Source organism: Dromiciops gliroides, chromosome 2, assembly GCF_019393635.1.
Source record: "Dromiciops gliroides isolate mDroGli1 chromosome 2, mDroGli1.pri, whole genome shotgun sequence".
NCBI classification, from domain to species: Eukaryota; Metazoa; Chordata; class Mammalia; order Microbiotheria; family Microbiotheriidae; genus Dromiciops; species Dromiciops gliroides.
In genome coordinates this window covers 140716785-140739880 of record NC_057862.1, presented here as the reverse complement: position 1 = coordinate 140739880, position 23096 = coordinate 140716785, and the positions used below count along the sequence as shown (strand labels likewise).

Here is a 23096-nt window from a genome sequence, read left to right as displayed (position 1 = left end):
TTTAAAAATATTTTAATTATTGCAATGTTGCTGTTATTTCTAATACTTGGAATACATGAATATTGGAAAGATGGATAAATGGTTTAAGAATAAATGGTACTTTAACTTTTAAACTGCATTATTTAGAATAGTTCTCAAATTACTGTTTCAAAGAACCCATGTCCTGTACTGACATTGCAAATCATTAATGCATTTCTTGGCAGCAAAAAAGTTTCTGTATTGTCAACCTTTTGTTTTCATTTTATTGTGAATTGTTACATTGTCTTCTCTTCTTTCCCCCTTTAAAATATTTTTGCTTTCGGATTGCTGTGTAGTCTATGCCATGGAAATTAATCGTAAGTTTGGAGGAGAGGAGGTGATGATTTTCATTTGATAAAACATACTCATTAGCCATTTCCTTTGCTAAACGTGGACATTTAAACTACTCCTACACAGATAGCAAAGTGTCATTTTTATTTCCCCATTTGAACTCTGGAGGAAAGCAAATAGTGTGAAATTACATCATTGAACATTTGTTTTGTGTTAGCAAATAGATTTTCTTTAGTTATACAGAAGTAGGGAATTTTTGGAAGTTAAAGATCATCCAGTTCATCCCTTCTCATTTTACACATAAGAAAACTGAGGCACATAAAAGAGAAGTGACTTGCCCAAAGTAACAGAGCAAAGTAGGGGCAAAACTGGACCTAGACTCTGGGCCTTTGAAACTCTGATTATATATGCCTTCTACTTTACCATGATACCACCCTATACTAGACATAACAATTGGGTCAGGCAAAATATGACTTGGACATTGAAGTAACCAATCAATCAGTTTTGAATCAGTAGTCTTTGTCCGCACTTTGAATTAAGTACTTCAGAATATCTTAAGTTAGGGATGGAAGAGACCTTAGAGGTTGTCAATTCCAACCCTCATCTTACAGATGAGGAAACTGAGTCCTAAAAAGTCACTTGTTAGAGTAACACAGCTACATGTCTAAGGCAGGATTTGAGCCTTGGTCTTCCTGATTCTAATTCTAGTGCTCTATCCGCTGTTATGCTGCCCTGGGCTGAATGGTTAGTTTATGGTGATAACAGTTTGAAAAAAAATCAGTTCCTTAAATATGACCTCACCAAGTACCAAGTAAACATTGAAAGACATTTCTATTAGCCTGTGCATTTTTTTCCTGTCACATGAAAACCTTTGTGAAATGCTTTGCTAAAATCTAGGTAAATTATACCTATAATATTCTCTAAATCTAATACTCTAGTTATAAGAAGAAATAAAATTGATCATGCTCGACCTGTTTTTGACAAAGTCACTTTGATCTTGGTGATGACTGCTTCCTTGTCTGAGTGTTCACTACCAACCCTTTAATAATATTTTGTAGAATTTTTTCCAGATATTTATGTCAAGCTCAATGGTCTATAGTTTACAGACATGTAGCTCTTCCTTTTAAAACAAAAAATGTCATTTGTTCTTCTCTAATCCTGTTGTATTTCTCTGTACATAATAAAGATCTACATATGTAATTCTCTTTTTTTCCATTTTACTATATGTATAGAAATCTCCATTTTATTAAATATTTAAGTTCAGAATTATAAGTTTTAAAAAATAAAATCTAAGCTGACCAAGGAGTTCCCTATGCATCCACACTGGTCACTTTAAACAATTCTTCCTTTATTTCCTCATTGGAATTATTTCTTAGTGTCTTTAGAATTTCATTCTTTAAAAGTTTCCCTTCCCTCCTGAGATGACTTCCCTTATATATTCTGAGTCCATGGCATCTTACCTTTCTCCCAGTCCTTTGAAACTTGTCTTATAAAAATCAAGGGTGTCTATCAGATTATGTCTGGCTTTCCTCTCCTTTCCTATTCCCAATTTTAATGTGGAGTTATTCATTTTCCTCCAGGGTTCTCATCATTTCCATCCCAGCAACTAGTTCCTTTGTTGGTGATAATTAGGTTCAGATTAGAACCTCTTCTTGTTGATTCCCTCTTTTTTGAGAAATGAAATTATCATGAAGATAGGTAAAGAAATTACTAGGAGTTCTACTTGGTATGTTTACTGAACTCTGTAATTTCTTCTTTCTTTCCAGGTAATCTGTATTAAACTCCAATAACATAATTTATTATCCTTTCTCCATTGATTTTTCACCCTAGTGATCTCTATCTACCATGCTTTCCTTCTCTAGTTCTTGTATTTTTTCACATGAATATATATTCTTAATATTACAATGCTTTTCTGTCCAGAACAAGGTATATACTTCCAGAGCCATATTTTTTTCATTGATTTTATCTCACCAAATAGCAATGAGGTCTATGAAGTCAACTGCTTCCTTGTATTAGAGATGATAATGGATAGGGAGCTAGCCTTGAAACCAGAAAGATGGGTTCAAATGCTGCCTCTAAATGTTTGTTCAATTGAATTGTACTACCTATTGGATTATTGTAGCAGGTTTTTAAAACCTCAATATGGTATATAAATGAGTGGTGGTGGTGATGATGATGATGATGAAGGAGCATTAAGTAATTAATTATATATGGCACTGTACCTCTTCTATTTATACAGCTAGTAGGTTATCCTGATCAGACGTCGATATAGAAGATCAAGATAAGCATATCCTTTTTGCATATTTAGATATTTACATTCTCTACATTATATTATGTCCTGAATGCAAACTCTAAAAATTTTATTTGCCTACACTCAAAGTGATAGTCAGAATTGTTTACCCCAAAGTCTTTCTCCATTCCCAGAAAAACAGACACAGAAAATATACTATGATGTTTTTCATGGAGCAGATCATTTTATACAGACCTCATCCCTGAAGTCTTTTTAAAATATTATTTTAGAAGTCAAACAAACACTAAAATGACATATATATTTTTCTTTAGCTCCTTGTGGAGAAAACCTGTTTGATGAAGATGGCAAAAGGCTTCCTCCCTGCATTCCAGGGGCCTGGCTCACCCCTGCTATCATGGCTTGTTATCTTTTGGTAGCTAATATTCTGTTGGTCAATCTGTTGATAGCTGTTTTCAAGTAAGTAAGTTGTGGGTCTATGTGATCATTCATATATAATTTATTTTTGGAAATGTTTTACAGTTTAAACTTAGGGATGTCTTATGATGTCAGAGCAACAGAATGAGAATTTCATTGTGATTTTGGATATGGTTAGCATTTCTGCACCCTTATTAATCAAACAATGAATTCATCACAGATCAGGAGTGAACACTTAAATAAATTGAAATTTCATTTTTTTTAGTGTTTTGAGACTTTAACACACATTTCGATCTGAAATGTTTTCTGAAATAAAGGGCTTCTTAAAACGGAAAGTCTGATTAAGTTGTGCTTTCAAAGTAACAGAAGTACACTTTGTTCTCATATGGAGAAGGCAATATTAATTTTATGAACATTTGTTTCTTTCAGCTTACATAAGGACATGTATCACCTTGATCTATTAAATGCAACATAAATATTTAAGAAAAGAAATGTGCTTAAATTATTTTTGTAAATGGTCATTTAAAAAAAAACTGGGAGGGGGCGGCTAGGTGGCGCAGTGGATAAAGCACCGGCCCTGGATTCAGGAGTTCCTGAGTTCAAATCCAGCCTCAGACACTTGACACTTACTGGCTGTGTGACCCTGGGCAAGTCACTTAACCCCCATTGCCCTGCAAAAAAAAAACAAAACAAACAAACAAACAAACAAAAAACAAAAAAAAAACTGGTCATTTGAAAGACTTCAAAGTTGAATAAAGTATATCATGCGAACAATGCTTATAAAAATGGTACATCAAATAATAGCAATAATAATAAGAACAACAACAACATACATGAATAGCACTTTAGGGCTATGAAGTACTTTCTTCACAATAGTCCTGGAATAAATTATTATACAAAGGTATTATGTATAGGAAAAATAATCTGTGCTTTGATGATGAAAAACGCATGAGTAGGGATCAAAGAACCTATCACAAAATCTGGAAAGGATCTGAGAGAGCATCTTTCCCTAAGTAAAAAGTTTTTCTAAGAAAGTGATGAATAGGTATCAGATAAAAATAATGTAAAATACTTAACCCAACAACACTTAAGTGGAATTATAGTGAGGAGCAAGTGGATATTCATGATGTAAAATACTGTAATCATTCTACTTGGCTTTGAAGACATTTTATATTTTACATTTGAATATGAATATATATATTTTCTCCTAAGGCAGACCTTTATACAGTGGTTTTCATGATTTAAACCAAAGTTTCTTAATTTCGGGCCACAACCCCATATGTACCTGAATGTGGCGGTTGTGAAAAATATGACAATAAACATTTGACTTTTATACCTATTTTATATACCTACTATACCCAGGGTCACGTAAAATTTCTTGGGCAAAAAAGAGGTGAGAGTAGAAAAAGTTCAAGAAGTCCTGGTTTAAAGGATACTCATATTCTAATACACCAAATTCTTTGTTTGTTCCAGTACTTTAGTTTGAGTACCTCCCCTCTTCTGGTAATTATAACATTTAAAGCAAATAGATAAAAGTATGTCTCAAGAGGAACTAGAAGGCTCAACAGCTTTACTCTACCCGCAACTCCTTTACTAATCCCTATATACTGCTAGGAACATGCCCTATCCCCCCCAATTAAAGCATTAACTTAAAAGAATGTGACTATACATAATTGTTGTCTTCTTTGGACTGAGAGGCCAGAGTTTTTGGGTTTTGTTCATTTTTCTCTCAAAATGCCTTCTCTTTGTATTCTTGCCTAGCCCCCCAAAAATTTTGTTTTAAAGATCCCACTGTTGTAAATAAAGGGCCTTAATCAGATTTCTTAATTAAGTAGCACTTAATTAAGCATATAATGACTTATTGACATTATGACCAACTTCAATTAAGTAGGTAGTAATGTCAAAAAAAATTTAGAGAAATACTTGCTAAATCTACTATGGTTAAATCCAGTAGCCTTAAATGCACATTTGTTATTATGAGGAAAAGAAAGGCTAATGTACTAACTCTGAAATGTGATAATGCTCTATCTATCGAATGTTAGAGGCTTAGAAGCCTGGTGCAGAGGAAACAATGCTGGATTGGTAGTTAAAGATCTTGGGCCCAAATCATAGCCCTACTAGTTATTCCTTTGTATGGCCTTCTGGCAAGTCATTTAAGCTTTCTATAGATGGAGATTTGGACTTCAAGGCCTTTAAGACCCCTCATAGCTCTAAACTGTCCTTCAATCCTGAAACCTCAGCCCTGGATGTGGTATACAAAAATATTTCAGAAGCCCCACGCACAGATGTAACTAGCTTGATGCCAACAGTTGCTTTGCTCAAAGACAGGGAACCTATGGGGTACCAGCATCCTTCTAAGACACATTTCCTCCCCTGCCCAGCCTCATCTCATTCCAGGGGGCCTTTCTCCCTCTTTGATTACTTAGAACATTGTGGTGACCTGGGGACTTAGTTCCTACCCATAGTAGCCACATCCAGTTAAGCCCACTTTCCCAAACCATCCACACATGACGGCTCCTCAGCTGAATAATTGTAAGGTTACAGTTCTGAGCCCCAGCATATGTTTCTAATTGGCTCTTTCCTTCCATCTTACTCTACTTCAGCATTCTCTTATATATTGTTCTGATATACAGAATCAACATCAAATATTATATATGCAGGAGAAGGATGAGAAAAAAAGTCAAGAAATGTGACTCTTAGAAGTAGCAATGAGAAGATTCAATGGTAAATGCCCATGAAGAAATATGCAAAATATGCATAAATTTTAGAAAAAAAAAATGAACATCCTAATTATTTAATATACTTATGATACCTAAAAATCACTGATGATAACTATAGTAAGCCAAAGGGCTATATGGGTGTTCAAGGAAGGACTAGTACCTCGAGTATGAGGGCTTGCTGAGCCTTTTCAGGGCTGCTAATCCACCTTGGTGTCTACCATCCCATTTGTGGCTCTGAGTAGCTGTAGCATGCAGTGATCACACCCTGATAAAACCATCTTGGCAGACAAGTTAAACCAGTGTAATAGATGGGCCTCAGACCCATTGGTGAGTTAGGGACTGTCTACCCCAAACATATGAAGGCTTCCTCTTGTGGAATAGGCAGATGTCAACAATTTGTCCAATGGATCATGAAGGTGGTAGAAGCAGGCACTATGGGCCACTTAGAGCTTGGTTAGACTTGAAGACACCAAGGCCATCATGTACTCCATCCTAAGTCATTTTCAGTCATCTTGATTTTTGTCTTGCCACTGGACTCCAACAGCTCTGGGAGAGTGAGCCCTAGGACTTCAAGAAGCTCTCATCACTTAAATCCATTTATGTGTGAGCCAAGCATCATCCATTTTATTTTAGCTTTTTTTTACTGCCTCAAAGGTCCTATGGCAGTGGGCAAATGATGAAGCAGCAGGTGCAGATACACTGGGAGCTGTAGTCACAACTTTGCACACAGGCAGCCCAGGCCAATATGGTAGTTTTCTCAATGAACTGAAGCAATGATGGGATTCAGCAGCCCTCGGGGTATCTGAGCAGCCTTTTTTAAGGACCACACTGCTCACCTCCTGCCATGAGGAAGGGGATAGAAAAGGTGCCATGAAAATTGTCTGATTCAACTGTTTACAGCAGTCAGGCGGGGAGCCTGCCTATGGTCACAACACACGCAAAAAATGTACAAAAACCTTTTGGAAAAATGAAGATGATCGGGGGCATCTAGTGGTGTAGTGGATAAAGCACCAGCCCTGATTCAGGAGGACCTGAGTTCAAATCTGGCTCAGACACTTGACACTAACTGTGTGACCTGGCAAGTCATTTAACCCTCATTGTCCTGCAAAAAACAAACAAAATAACACTAACAAAAATGAAGATGATTCCACTCACCATTGGTACAAGGAATATCTGCACACTTATGGACAATACAAAATGCCAATAGACCTGAACAGCTCTGGTTGGGAGAGAACTCAGCAGGGATCATATCCAAATAGCAGCATTGAGTGAACAAAGCTGGAAAATGGCCAGCTTACTTAATGTTGAGCTAGATACATGTTTTTCTGGTGTGGTCTGACATGATGGGGGAGCACCATGAAAGTTGGTGTAGATTTTACAAGCAAATCTAATCTAGTCAACAAGCTTGTATACCTCCCAAAAGGAGTGAATGACGGCTCATGACAGTGGCGATTGTCCCTTGGAGGAAATACCATGCCACCATCATTAATGCATATGCTGACATGGAAGTCAGCAGAAGCAATACAAGGACACTTTCTTTCTTTCTTTTTTTTTTTTTGAGGGGGCATTGAGGGTTAAGTGACTTGCTGGGTCACACAGCTAGTAAGTCAAGTGTCTGAGGTCAGATTTGAAACTCAGGTCCTCCTGAATCCAGGCCAGTGCTTTATCCACTGTGTCACCTAGCTTCTCCAAGGACACTTTCAAGGTCTCTCTGAAGAACTTTGGTATCAATTGTGAGATATGGGAACACTGGCACGGAACAACCAGCATGGCACACCCACATCAAAGAAGGTGCTGTGCTCTATGAGCAAAGTAAAATTTACAGTAGCTCAAGAGAAACACGAGATGCACAAATTTGGAGATACCCAAATTTTCATAAAGACTATGTGCTGGGTTTGTGGTAGATCCTTCTGAACTTGTATTGGTCTGATTATCCACAGTTGAACACACTGTACAGGCCCCTAACAGTCATGATGTCATTCTTGGAGCCAGAATTAACAAACAATAGTAATCCAAAGAACTAACAAAATCATATAAATGTCAATTAAAAAAATGCAATAAAATATAAATCAGAACAAATTCACAATTGTCTTCAGTTTTGCAGTATTGCTAAACAACAATCAACTTAAGTATTTTGGTGAGATAGATATACACATATTAAAAAACCTTCATAGATACTGCAATTTCTTTATTTTGCATAAATGGTGCTTAACTGCTTTCTGAAGGTTTTAGATTAACCAAAGCAGTCATGTGAACAGATACATATTACTCATGACCCACCAAATAAATACCCATCTGATTTCATACTATTTGACTTTTTATCTATTATATCTTTATGTAGTTCATACAATAGAGACCAACAATTAACAAAGAGGAATATAACTAACAGTAAACTCTCTTTCTCTTTTTCTCCCTCTCTCTTATTTCTTTTTCTTTCTTTCTTTCTTTTTTAGCAATACCTTCTTTGAAGTAAAGTCAATATCCAATCAGTTTGGAAATTCCCAGAGATACCAGCTGATCATAGACATTTCATGATAGCCAGTCTTACCTCCACCTATGATCATCTTGAGCACCTCTACATAATCATCATGCGCCTCAGTGTAGATGTAGAAAAAAAAGAGAAGGGGACCAGATGAACGGGATCGGGGATTGAGTATGTAAAAGATTCTATCTAAATCCAGACTTTCTTGCTATTTTTCCAAGAAGCAAATTTGAACTCATGGCTATTAGTCAAGTAATGTTCCAATTCAATATACTCAAAGAAATATTGTCAAATTCTTTAAATCTATAAAAGTAAACAAAGTTTGTCTTTATGCTTTCCAGCCCTGCTACTATTCTTTTACAATGCTATTATTCATTTTATGTTTATCTAAGTTTATACTGTAAAATATAATCTCAAGCTACCAAATGAAAATAAGGAGGGAAGTCACTGAGGAGATATAATTTGAAACAATTCCTTTCTATAAACTATACTTCTTTTAGAAGGCTTTTAAAGAATTTAAAATCGGTGCTTTACAAAAATAGTTGAAGACACTTGCACAATTGTATCATCTGTAAAGTATATATTTGTTTTCCCCTTCATTTGTAGTTGAATTTGTTTTCTTTATAATATAATTTTATGGTTTTTCTTTCAAATGACCTATGTGGTTGTGGGTGGAGGTTTGCTGTTATTGCATATAAAGTCTTTCTTAAATGGAATGGGAAAGTGGGAGAAATTCATAGAAGCACCTATGCAAAACAGACTAAATTAAAAAATGGAATTAATAAAGTTAAAGTTCTGATGTAGAAAAGAATTCTCTTCAGCAAAGCTGAATTGACTCTAAAATGATTTTAATTTCATCATACACATCAGGGTCAATCTATGTTCACTATTATCAAATTTTCAAAAACCCATTTTACAATTTTCAAAAAACAGAATTATTCCTAAATGATGAAGAACTTAAGAAGCTACATGAATTTGAGGAACAGTGTGTGGAGGAATACTTTCAAGAAAAAGAGGATGAGCAGCAGTCTTCCAATGATGAGAGGATCCGAGTTACATCTGAAAGGTGTGGAGTGAAAGGATTCCTATTTAAATTTTTTCTCTCTCTCTTTTGGAACTATTTCTTTTATCTGTATATGAGTGAATCACAATGCATCATTGAAAAGTACTCTGAAATAATGCTTATTCAAACTTTTGTACTTGTTTGTCATTCTCAATCCATGGCACACAACTTTAGATGAACACTAGTTTGTAAAACAGATCAGAATTAGTGGCTTAATTTTTTTCCCCAAAGAAAATAATGAGTTGTTATCATTTAAGAGTTCAGAGTATATTAAAAATACACTCAACACTCATTTATATGAGTCAAATTTTAGTGGATGTGAGTGATATTATACAACGGTACATAGGATCTTGGTGAAAGGATCTTGGCAACTAATGGTGATTCCCTTAACAAAAATTATGGAAGCAGGGAAGAGGGGTGAGTTTGAGAGGAGCTGAGGTTGGGGAAGAGATTATTGAGTTCAGTTTTAAGTATGGTGAGTTTTAGATGCTCACTGTAGCATACACTGAGATATCCAGATGTGAGAAATGTGGGCTAGAGTTCAGGAAATTAGATTTGGGAGTATCTATTGTAAATCATTGAAAACACAGGAGCAAATGAGGTCACAAACAGGGAAATCAAGAGAGAGAATATTCTGTCATGAGCCATGTGAGGGCCAAACATGACATGTAAGAGCCAAAAGATTCACAAAAGAGACTGAGAAAATTGTCAGACAAATAGGAAAAAAAACCTGGGGAGTAATATAACAGAAGAAAAGTGGGGGAAAAAAGAATATTCTAGTATTTAGTAAAGTGGAAGGGCCTTTATTTGAAAAGGTTATTATTATTTAGTAGAATGGTGGAATTTGAAGGCTGCTTGCAAAGGATCGAAGAGGAAGCGGGTATTGAGTAAGCAGAAGGAAATATAATAAATCATACTTCCCAGAAGATTAGTGATGAAAGGGAGGAGAAATATAGAGCAATAGTTAGAGAATAGACGGTAGAATGATGTAAAGGTTTTTGTTTTATTTATTTTCAGTGCCTGACACATAAATACTTATTAATTCTCAAAAATATGCATACTCCTGTTAATAGCTGAGCTCATGAGGAGAGGGAGATCATGAGAGTTGAGGAGGCTGATGATTGGAAAGCCAATACGTCTGAATATTATAATACTAAATATAAGAATGTTAAAGTCACCAGTGATGAGCCAGATACTAAAATAATTGAGAGGAAGGAGAGTGAAATAGCACTAAGTGTCTGGTCATGGGATATGAGGAACAGAGCAGAGCCAAAAAGGGACCCTGGGGAGCAAGCATCAGGTTGACTACTAAACGTGTTTTCTACTATATCTGAATTATGGGATAAGCTGCAGCCAGCACTTTAGAACCATGCAAGGATTCTAGGGTCTACAGATCCTAGATTTAAAGCTTGAAGGGAATTTAAAAGCCATCTAGTTCATCTTTATTTAACAGATGTGGAAACCGAAGCCCAAAGGCTTCCTAAGGTCACAGAGACAATAGGAACAGAGTTAGAATTTTACCAAAGAACTCTTTGACTCCAAATCTAGGACTTTCCGTTAGGCCACTCAGGCCTTCTTCAGAAGAAGGCCAGGTTTTTGTGATACCAGAAGAGGGGAACTGTTTGAGAAAAAGAGATCTAGGATGAAAAGCAGTTTGAACAGTGGGATGGGCTTCTAGGAGAAAGTGTGGAAAGGAAGGCAATAGAGGATAACAACTAGGAAGGATAGGTCTGAACTGATGTGTAGTCCAGGTCCAAGGAAAGAGATTTTGGTCTTGACAGAAAGCTCCAAGTATGAAGTGCCAGGGCCACCCTAACAGAAGTGAGAGATTATATATTTTTAAAAGCCTCCAATCATGGGCATCATTAGCTGGGGCAATACTTCGTGTTTGTACCCTTCTCTACCACAATTCTTGCCGGGAGTGGGCTGGGACCATCTTCTCAGCAGGGATGTGTCAGGGATGGAAAACGGTGGAGCCTGGTGTAGAAGTCCTTCCATCTCCTCAGTGAGTGAATGAGAATGTGCTTGCCTGTAAGAGAACTTTTTTCTTCCTGTTATTCTTGGCTAAGATCCTAAGAGATGAGAGCAATTCCTGTACATTGTTTCCTCTTCTCACCCTTTTTCACAAATGAATTTCCAGTGCTAAAGAGAAAAAGGTGACTGTTTTGTGGGTTTGGTGGTAAACATGGGCATTTTCCTATACTTTGTTCCAACTTAATATAAGGTGGAGTGAGGAAGAGAATGAGTTAAAATTAAGAACAAAGTTTCCAGGGAATGAATTAAAAGTAGTCATCTTACCTACCCTTTGGAACTAGTGTATAACTTTACATCAATTTTCAGAGACTTTCTTTGACATTTAAGTAGATAGCCCACCCTGTCTTATTGATAATTTACATTTAGGTCTTGGATCCTATAAACGGCACCACTTGTCACTTGCTTATTCTCCTGACTTTCACTTCTATCCACTTCTTCTGGCTTAATGAACACTTTTGAAACTATGATGGTGTGGGCTGTGAGTAGGGTCTAGAAATTTGTTCTGTGATACATCAGTTCCTTCCTTATGTCGTCTCATTGTTTGCAACAATTTATCAAACCCATAAATGTCATTAACAGGGCAAGCTAGCAAGTTACAGTGATTCATATAATTCACTCTCACCCATGTCGTCAGATAGGAAGCTTACATTTTGTTAAAGCTTCCACCTTGTTCTCTCTGATTGCTTCTGGGTGGAAACCAAATTCTTTTTCAGTCATTTGTCAGTCTTATCTGACTCTGTGACCTTATTTACGGTTTTCTTGGCAAAGATACTGGAGTGTTGACATTTCCTTCTTCAGCTCATTTTACGGATGAGAAAACTGAGGCAAACAGAGTTATGTGACTTGCCCAGAATCACACTGTCCAGTAAGTAACTGAGGCTGGTGTGAATTTATAAAGATGTCTTCTTATTCTAAGCCCAGGGCTCTATACACTGTTTCCACCCAGCTGCTCTAACTGAATTCTGATTTTCATCTTATGGTGGGGTACAATGGATAGAGTGCTGGGCCTGGAGACAGGAAAACCTGAGTTTAAAACTCACTGGCTGTATAAACTTGGAAAGTCATTTAAGCCTGTTTGCCTTAATTTTCTCATCTGTAAAATGACCTAGAGAAGGAAATGCAAACTACTCCAGTATCTTTTGCAAGAAAACCCCAAATGGAATCATGAGGAAACAGTCACAACTGAACAACAATAACAAAGATTTTGGTAGTTGGCTATATAAATTCCAACTATTTACAGTATAAAGTTTTACCTTTTGATAGGAAATCTAGAATGAAAGAACAACAAAAACAGTGCCTCAAAATCAGATTAAATGCACTTTAATTTTCAGTTATCATTCTACTGAAGTGCAACAGGATTTAACATTATGACATCTTGAACCAAGTAAGCAAAGATGTTACTGCAGTGTGTCCTTGGAAACTTTTAGGTGGTCTTCCTGCCAGGCTTTTTCCTTCTTGAACACAAACCAATCTGGCAAGTTTCAAAGAACAGAGTACTTTAAGGAATCAATTAATCAAAAAGTATTTCCTGAGTAACCTACTGTGTAAGAAACATTCTTCTAGGCACTTTGTATTAAGACTATAATGGCACAAGTTAGTGTTCATCAATAATGGAACAAATCAATATAAATCATAATTTTCCCTTGGGATTTGAAAGGAAGCTCTAGATCCAAAAGAACTTTAGGCATATGAACTTCAGTGGTAAATTGTCTTTATTTTTCTTTAAATAGGAGAGCTTATACACACACACACACACACACACACACACACACGTGTGTATATATATATATAAGCATGAACAATTCTGGATTAAAACTTATCCAGTTTAGTTTTACCTGAAGCCCTAGATATTATAGTTATAAGATAAATCCCTAAAATGTGCAATTAACAATCACTTGGCATTTGTTCGTTGAAGCTTAACATTTTTCACTTTTCTCTTCATGACACATTAGAGAGATAGGACAAAGCCAATGGTTCTACTAAAGCATAAATCTTAATTGAGATGAGGGAGACTTAAAAAAAGGAGTGAAGTGGTTTCCATGTGCAAGATATGACCATAGACTACCTCTTCCATCCTAAAACCAATTTTGGCTTTGAAGAAGAGGAAAGAGCAATTCAGGATATTATGAGGAGGATGAGAAAAGGGAGTAGAAGACAAAAGGGGATAAAAATGGAGAAGAGTAGAAGAATCCAACCAAATCAGCAAACACTTAATTGAATGTTTCTTAGGTTCTGTTTTTTAAATTATTGGGGCTAAACTGTACTTTTAAAAAATTATTAGTGGCTACTTATATATGGCTATTTATATAATAATGGTTATTGCACCTGTTTTGGCAGTAAGCATGTATTAATTAATAACATAAATACCAGTAAATAATTGACTGACTGACAGTTCAGTACAAGCAGGAGAAAGCCCCCAGAGGACTCATGCTATCTCTCTGAGAGCCAGCATGTGGTTTCAAGCAGAGTTCAGAAGCCCTATATTACCTACTCTGTCCTAAGAGAGCGAGCACCTAGAGACAACATTCCAAGCCAAGATGGCACCAACCTTCCTACCCTAGCATGGTCAAGGCTTTTATCCTATTTTGATAGAGGTCGGTCACTATGCACTAATCAAAGCTAATTGGTTAGCATCATATACCATTTATTGACATGACTTGAGGGTGATCCAAATTAAAATGAGATGTATGATGGCATCAGGGGGAAGTGTGTAAAAACACTCTCCCCCCAATTGCTCAAGGCAATGTCCATCATGTGTGGTTTTAATCCCATCAACCCTTCAATGAGCTAGACAAAAGAATCAATCTTCTTCTCTATTGTACACCTAGGCTAGTGCCAAGCAGAGGCTCAACTTTCTGGGGTAAGGGGGAAGAAAGCAACTAAGCTAAACTCTGGGTCACTCCAAGAAATCCATTATTCACAATTCTTTTCACAAATTTTGCAAATGGCTCTAGCCAAGACTGAAGATGTTCCTCCATATGTAGAAGGTGTGGTCTCCTGTACCTTAGTTCACTGGCAAATTAGCTTTTACAGGGAAATGTTTTCTTCAAAACAACATAATCACAAACCTACAAATTTATTTCCCTAACATGTGGAAGGCATAATCTTCTGCACATCTCAGTTTCTGGGGAGGAGAAGAGGTTTAGGTTCAAATTTTAGCTCTGTTTCTATAGAGCATAGTTTCAATTCGAATTCCAAAAACCCCATCTTGGGCTTGAGTCCTAGGCACCCTGGCTTCTTTCTCAAGTCACCATGGCTTGAACTCTCAATCCTGCAGGGATCTCCTCTAGAATCTGAAATTGAAAAGGACAAACCATATCACAGAAACAAATATCCCTAGGCCCATTTCTCAGGAGGTAAGGAATGTAAAAGAGAGAGAGAGCAGGGGAAGGAGAGTCTTTCCCTTTTTCTCTGGTTCAATTCATGGCACCCATGCTGTGGATGAACTATGATCATTACTGTCTGGACACAGCTGATAAGAGAGTCGCAGAAGAGAAGAACAACTCAGTCTCATCAGCTTTAAAGACACAGGCAGCCAATCAAAGGAAGCTAAACCCACCTTTGTCACAGGAGATGAAGTCGATTCCTTATTAGGTAAAATGGGCACCCTCAACAGATTCCTCAAGGGCATCTCCATGTTAGGAGAACTGGCCATGTTCAGAGAAGCCCAGGTAACATGTGAAAAAAGTGAGGCTTAAATACAATTTAGAAGGATTGGAATAGCTATTTTGGAATGTTCTAGGAATCGACAAGGAATGAATCTGGAGTAAGTCATGTCAATATGGTTTCATGACTTTCTCCAGTTATAACTTTCAGCCTGAGGGCATAAATGGATATGTGCTACAGGAGATATAAATGTGTTGGTGCAACAGTTATTGGTAAGAATTAAAAGGGTAGGGGGCAGCTAGGTAGAACACTGTATAAAGTACCAGCCCTGGATTCAGGAAGACCTGAGTTCAAATCCGGACTCAGACACTCAACACTTACCAGCTGTGTGACCCTAGGCAAGTCACTTAACCTTCTTTGCCCTGCCAAAAAAAAAAAAATTAAAAGAGTAAAGACTTCCAGATTGTTAGTGATGGCTTCAATTTAGTGGGTAACAATGGAATCCAGATTGGGCAGTGAGTCAAGTTAAGTCTAGCTAGATTGGGCAGGTTTGAATTCTGTGGGTGTGGTAGAGTACAAAGGATAGAAAATGAGAAGTTTGTAGTGGGGAAGTGGGGAAGCCTTTCAAGTTCAAGATGTGAGAGATGGAGCTATGGCCACGGAGTGAAGAAGTTAGATATTGCACTACTGGTACATAGCTGATACATTATGGACATTTGTAATCAAAGAGTAAAAGATTATTGATGCAATATGAAAAGCTGTGAATTCAGATATTGAAATTGCCTAGGTTAACAGCAGCAAATAGAGTGGTGAGGAAGACCAGTAGACAAGAGCTGAAGTCACATATAAAGAAGACATTTCCAGGAAGCTAGGTGGCACAGTGAATAAGGCACTGGCCCTGGATTCAGGAAGGCCTGAGTTCAGATCCAGCCTCAGACGCTTGACACTTTTAAAAAATAATTAATTAATTAATTTTTTTTCCATTACATGTAAAGATAGTTCTCAACTTTTGTTTATACAAGCTTTCCAATTTCAGATTTTTCTCCCTCCCTCCCGTCCCTCCCCCCTCCCCTAGACAGCAGGAAATGTGATATATATATATATATATATATATATATATATATATATATACACATAATAACATTAATCCTATTTCTGCATTAGTCATGTTATAAGAGAAAAATCAGAGAAATGATGAAAAACCTCAAAATAGAAAAAACAACAGCTCCAAAAGAAATAGTATGGTTCATTCAGCATCTATACTCCACAGTTCTTTTTTTTTTTTTTCCCTTGGATTTGGAGATCCTCTTCTATCATGAGTTCCCTGGAACTCTTCTGTACCATTGCATTGGTGAGAAGAATATAGTCCATCACAGTAGATCAACACTCAATGTTGATGATACTATGTACAATGCTCTTCTGGTTCTACTCATCTCACTCATCATCAGCCCATGCAAGACCCTCCAGGTTTCTCTGAACTCCTCCTGCTCATCATTTCTTACAGCACAATAGTATCCCATTGTATTCATATACCACAACTTGTCCAGTCATTCCTCAATTGATGGGCATCCCCTCAACTTCCAATTCCTTGCCACCACATAAAGAGCAGCTATAAATATTTTTGTACATTTGGGTCCCTTTCCCCTTTCCATGATTTCTTTGGGAAAAAGACCCAAAAGTGGTATTGCTGGGTCAAAGGGTATGGACAGCTTTATCGCCCTTTGGGCATAATTCCAAATTGCTCTCCAGAATGGTTGGATCAGTTCACAGCTCCACCAATAATGCATTAGTGTTCCCAATTTTCCCACAGCTTCTCCAACATTGCTTATTTTCCTTTTTTGTCATTTTAGCCAATCTGATAGGCAGACACTTGACACTTACTGGTCACTTGACCCTCATTGCCCCGCCCCACCCTAAAAGACATTTCCTTTATTTATAAGCAATTGTTCCCTCATCTGAACTTAGAGCATTTACCACATTCTAAAATATATAGTATTCATCTGTTTTATAGAATGCAACCTCCTTGAGGATAATAATCCTGTTTTATTTATCTTTGTATCTTCCCCAGTGGTCAGACATTGAATTTAATAGGTGCTTAATAAATTGTTGAATGAATGAATAAATAACAGAGTAGTATAGTGAACCGAATGCTGGACTAGGGATGAACAAAGAATTGCCTTTCAGTCTTATTTCTCATATTTTCCAGCAACATGATCATGGTCGAGAACTTGATTTTTCTAAGCCTGTTCCCTCAGCTGAAAAATGGGAATAATAACACCTATAATAGCGACTTCACAGGGTTGTTGTAAGAGTCAAACTTTAAAGCACTGAATAAATTTCAGATAGCATTAGTGGACTTTAAGAACTCATATGAAATGAAGCACTCTCACCCATTCTCTTCTCCTTAGCACTTTTCTCAATGAATTAATATTTACTTAGATAACTTTTTTGTTCCTTCTAAGAAAGAGGACTGAAAATTCACCTTTTTCTGATTAAAACTGGATGAAACCAATCTGTAATACCTGGTATTAAGAGTTGCTAATAAATTAAAAGTAATCAGGATTAAGAGACTCTTATTTGCCATTTAATATACAGTCAACCTTTTCACATCCTGGGGTTAGGGGTATGGTGCCCTCTGCAATTGGAAAATCCAAGTCAAATTTTTTGGCTCTCCCTTCATACCAGAGAAGATGCCTGAATTATTTTGGCATTAAAAGATAAAATATGTTGATATTGTACAATACTGTACATATCTATTATGAGTTTCTAAACTTTTTCTGTCATCTACTGGCTATTGCACATAGTCTGTGATTTCTGCACAACTGCCAAACTGTGATATAGCTAAAATGTGATGGGGAAAGTCACAATGTGGAAGGGATAACAGTATCACCTGGCAAACTAAAACCGTTTGATACATACCAAGTTTGAAAGACATAATTTCTCAGTAATTAGTCATTTTGTTTTTTTAGTATATAATTAATAAAAGTGATCAGTGGAACTCTCAAATGCCAAAGATATTTCATGGAACCTATTCAGTGCTTATAATACCCTTTGAAGGGTGGGGCTTCCTGAGGATAGCAATCAACTCTGATTATTTAACAATTAATGAGAAGAATGAATATTATAATGAGAAGTAGCCCTATTCTAGTGAGAGGCTGGGAGATGCCACTTTGATTATTTCACTTACTTCTAGACCACCCCCAGCCTTGGGCAATTTAGAACAAAGGTTCTTAAACTGTGGGCGCATCCCCAAATGGGGTTGTATAACTGAATGTGTAGGTCATGAAAATTTGGCAACAGTAAAAGGTTATGAATACCTGTTTTATATACCTATATACCCAGGGTGGTAGTGGAAAAAGTTTAGGAAGTCCTAATCTAAGCAAAGGATCTACCTCCACCTAAACCTGAATAAAACACAATGGGCCAGAATTTACCTCAGATTAAATTCTTTGTAAGATTCTCTAGTTGGGTGGGTGGAGCAACAACTCCAAGATTTCATCTCATCATCAGCCCCTAATAGTTTTGACCTAATCTCCAAATGAGGAAGGGAAAATAATCTATATCTTCCCAGTATTAACAATTGGTTATTTAATAATCATTTCTCTCAAGGGGATGGGAGAAGTTAAGAAATTCAAGATGTTTTGATTCTGCTGCTTACAATTTTTCTTTCTTTCTTTCTTTCTTTCTTTCTTTCTTTCTTTCTTTCTTTCTTTCTTTCTTTCTTTCTTTTTTACTACTAGTCTTCCTGTAGTTTTTGAACAAATGAAAACTATAATTACAAAATTGGAGAGGCAAGTCCTACATAGGAAATGGGAAGAAACAAAAATAGCCAGGTTGTGTATTTTATAGTGGATGAGACATTACTGTCTACAAATCTGGTACATAATTGCAGGGTGGAAATAGTCTTAGACCTCAAGTACACGGTGCCATAAGATCTTAAAGCATGGATTTCTTCAGGTATCAGGCCTAGTTGTCCTACTAATGTATTATGTTATTTTATGTTGACATTTGGCCCTGTCATTAAGGAAATGTTTCCATATAATTTATAAAATGCCTTGCAGGTGAATTAAAATCACTGCACACGAAAAGGTGATTGTACATGAAACAAATTTTAATAATAGGATTACTATAGGATTCTAGAGTTCTCAGCTTCACACCCTTACAAAAGACATACAGTAATTCCTCCCAGGAGAATATTAATTTGGATCTGATACAATCAAATACAAATCAAAATACTGAATTATTAGTTTACATATAGTCTTTGAAATGACTAAAAACATTGTCATAGCTTTATATACCAATATACCTGGATGTGACTCAAATGGAAGGTTTTACTGAAGTTCTCCAATAAAGACAACAATTTAAATGTTAAAACACTTTAAACATCATATCACATTTCAACTAAGTACCAAGAAGAAAGGTGGGTCAGGATATAGGTAAAAGATCGAGGAGGCTTTCTAGTCATTTCACATCTCACATTTACTTGGTGGTGATAAAAAATATTATTGACCAGTGACAGATCATGAATAATTTATGTGAAATTGAGTGGGTAGACTTTAGTCCATAACCTATGAGGGCTCATCAAAAACTAATGCTGAAGGTGATAGAATTCAATGTAAAAATTATTCTTTAGGTTGCTTAAAAAATCAAATATAAAATGTGTTGATTCTAAAGACTTTTAAAATATGATTGCTCATTTCAGTTGGCAAAGTCTGGCTAACATCTCTCTCCTCCAGGAATTAAAGGGGAAAAAATAAAATTAAATGATAAGTAAATATTATCAGACCTGAGTAAGGTATAAGACTATATCCTTTTTTTAATGGAAAAAAATCCAGAGCTCAACCTTTTTGTTAATCATTGAATCACTTTAGGAAGTCAGAAAGTAAAAGCAATGGTTATTACTTTGAAACAGATTATGTAAATAATAATTTAGCATATTCTCCAAGATTCAACTTTGGGGTATTTTGTCCAAGGATTTCAGCAGGAGATCTACCCAAAGAGTTGTGGGTGGAAATTAACTTATAAATTAAGTGCAGTTTGAAGTTAAATTCAAAAGAAAAATTGTTCATTGTTAAGTGCATAGTTTTCATTTGTTTCTGGTTTCCTTTGATCTAAAAGAATGGGGAAGACTAGACCTCAGGAATTGTTCTAAAGGACTGCCACATGGGAAATCATGTGTTTTGTGGTTAGAAAAAAAATTTCCCTAATGCTTTTCTCAAAAGACTCTTAGGTTAGATGAGGGAAGTTTAGGCTATGAAGTCAATACCACTATAAGGGAGGGAAAGAAACTACATGGGAAAGAAAATTCTATTCAGACTACTTGTGATTCAGAGCAAAGGCTACTTATAGTAACAGTAGTTGGATACCCCTTTGAGTTAGAAACTGGATAGGTGTAGCTCTGATAAAGGCTCATTTCACCAAGGTAAAATTAAAGGAGAAGAAAAACACGTATATTTTTGCCTTTCTTTGTATTCCTAGTGTTTTAGCATACTACCTAACACAGTGCTTAATTAATGCTTATTGACTGACTCACTGACAGTAGCACAAAACCTAGCATCTAAACCAGAATTTATCTCTTTGGAAAAACAATACAAAACAGATCATTAAATCATTACGTAAACAGTTACAATCAAAAGACACAAAAGATAACTTCTTTTATAGTCGAGCTCCCTCCCCTCCTCCCCCCAATACTTTTTAAATAAACAAGATTTTCTTTTCTGTAAAAATATTCTGTTCCATTGCATGGGGGTGGGGGTGGGTCAGGTTATCACTTTAAAATAGTTGTTTTCTGACTTTTTGTGACACCATTTGGAGTTTACTTGGCAAAAATACTAGAGTGGTTTGCCATTTCCAGCTCATTTATAGATGAGGAAGTAAGGCAAACAGGGTTAAGTGACTTGCCCAGGGTTACATGATTAAGTGTCTGAGACCAGATTTGAACTCAGGAAGATGAGTCTTCTTAACCAGGTGTGACACTCTCCACTGTGCCACCTAGCTGCCCACTTACTTTAATAATTTTAAATAATTTAACCAATTAATAATAATTGGTTGTTTACTTTAATAATTCAAATGATCTGTACTCGAAGTCATAGGATTATAGATTTAGAGCTAGAAAAAAACTTCAGCAGCCTCCTACAGATAAATACACAAAGACACAAAGAACCAAAGAAGTTAAGTAACTTGCTCAAGGTCCTACAGGTCACACAGCAGCAAAGCTTCTGACTCTAAACTTAGTTCTCTTTTTACTGTCCCACACTGGGGATGTCCTCTCCACATACCTCAGCAGATTGTGTCCTGGGCTTCTGTGACCATAACCTCTAACTACTGGTTGTCATCATTCTGGTGATAGATCTCAGAACTGAGGTAGGTCTTGAACTAGTCCATCGAAGGTCCTATGCTCCCTATTGTCCCAATTTGTGAATCATGCCAGAATCAGTGCCCCTCAAGCACAAGAACCAGAAGGACACCTCCATGGAGTAGCACTGGAGTAGGATGTTAGTAGAGGTAAAATCAGTCACATTGAAATATAATCCAAAGCTATTGCTGGGGCAACCTGGAAAAGACAGTAAAACAAATAACTTCAGTGACAGTAGGAAAAATCAAGTCAGACAAGTATCTCTTAGTCTCAGAAAAAGAGAAGGGAGGTAGTGTGATTCTTATTATAAAGAGAAGGGATAAACATTTTTTTTCCTCCTTATTGGGGAAAAAGACATGATGTTTTACATTTAGGAAGAATGAAGATACTGAAGAACTGAGAAAGGACTATTTGAGTTGAAAAACCTGCTACAAAAGAAAACTTTTTTCCTTACATTAGGTCTGAAATTAGTTGTCCAGGTTCTTTCTACAAAGAACCCAATAACCTTTCAAATGAACTTGTGATCTCATTGATTTTACAATTTCTCTCACAGATGTGGTTTGTAACCCATCAATCCTTACCCATCCCATACAATTCATCCCAAAAGTTTGTTGGGGGGTTTGTTGGGGGTTGCGCAGAACATGGTGGAGGTATTTCTTACTTTTTCCCAACATCATAAGGATTCCAGTGAAGAACTCTGATTGTCCATCTCTTAATTTCTCAGTTTTGCCACACTAGTAGTCTACTTTCTCTTCCTGTCATACAGTTCTTTGATGACATCAAAATCCTTATTAGTTATGTGTTACAATTTGCTTACACTTATCACACCTCTGTATAATAACTCATTTTTAATTCTTTGGAGTGAGTGATATTCTATGTCTTGTAACCATATAGAGACACCAGTAAAATATCTGCATTTAAATAATGGGCCTTTATTTTCTTGGAAAGAACTTTGAAATTTCCTAATAGCAATCCAGCCTATCATTTTCCTTTAGAGAGAATGGCCCAACTCATTATCTCTATATACTGTCTATTCTAGATAGACATACAATTTGACCAGCTCCATAGGGTTTCCATCTAAATGCGAGTTCAAATCTGTGCAACAGACATTCTTTGTCCACTTAATCTTTCTCATGTGTATGGACAGCCCAAACTCCTTTCAGTGATTACAGATCTTTCCCAGGAGGTCGTGCAATATTTGGGGACTTAATACAATCAGCATAGTAGCATCCCAAAACAGGAGCATCTGAAGGACTTGACAAACCTTCGTTGAATGTCCTTGATCGTAACAGCAAATACCTTTGACAAGAATACATCCTCCTGTTTAATGTCATATCTGATGTTTCTTATCAGAGGGTCATTCAACAGGGTTATTTCCGTTACATTTTTATAAAGATTTTATATGGATGAGAGGTGGAATTTAAGGGTCTAAAATTCTAGCTATGATGTCTAAAATCTAATGAGTGGTTGCTTTAAATTAGAAGCTTTAGCAAGACTTTTAAGTATTTATTAAAGTATATTAGGGGTTAGTAAAGAGAAACACGTGGATAAAGTATGAGATTTGCCTGCTCTCTCTATCCTGCCTGTCTCTGCCACCAAGCACCCATCTGGCCACAAAAAGGACTTGCTCCTCCGAGAAGCCTCCTGTGAAACAGGAAACAGGGCCATCCATACACACACAGCTCCAAGCTAATTGGTTGGTAGCTCTGATTGACAGGACCCACGGGGCAGCAAACATCACTTCCTGACACCAAGAAACCCCAGAAAAGGTCACTTCTGGATGCTAAAGTCACATGATTTCTTTTCAGGCCAGAGCCCACACTGTCCCTCCCAGCAGGGGGTGTCATTCCAATTCTCACAAT

General features: G+C 36.6%; 1 protein-coding gene across 1 annotated transcript in view; it reads left to right on the top strand.

The window, feature by feature from the left end:
• Window positions 1-23096, top strand: part of TRPM1 (transient receptor potential cation channel subfamily M member 1) — a 104258-nt gene that overhangs the window by 77908 nt on the left and 3254 nt on the right. Inside the window, 7 exon segments of the mRNA XM_043982734.1 lie at window positions 315-335; window positions 2872-3016; window positions 8148-8260; window positions 8263-8292; window positions 8295-8324; window positions 8327-8347; window positions 9110-9242. Coding sequence (XP_043838669.1) covers window positions 315-335; window positions 2872-3016; window positions 8148-8260; window positions 8263-8292; window positions 8295-8324; window positions 8327-8347; window positions 9110-9242 — 493 coding nt within the window.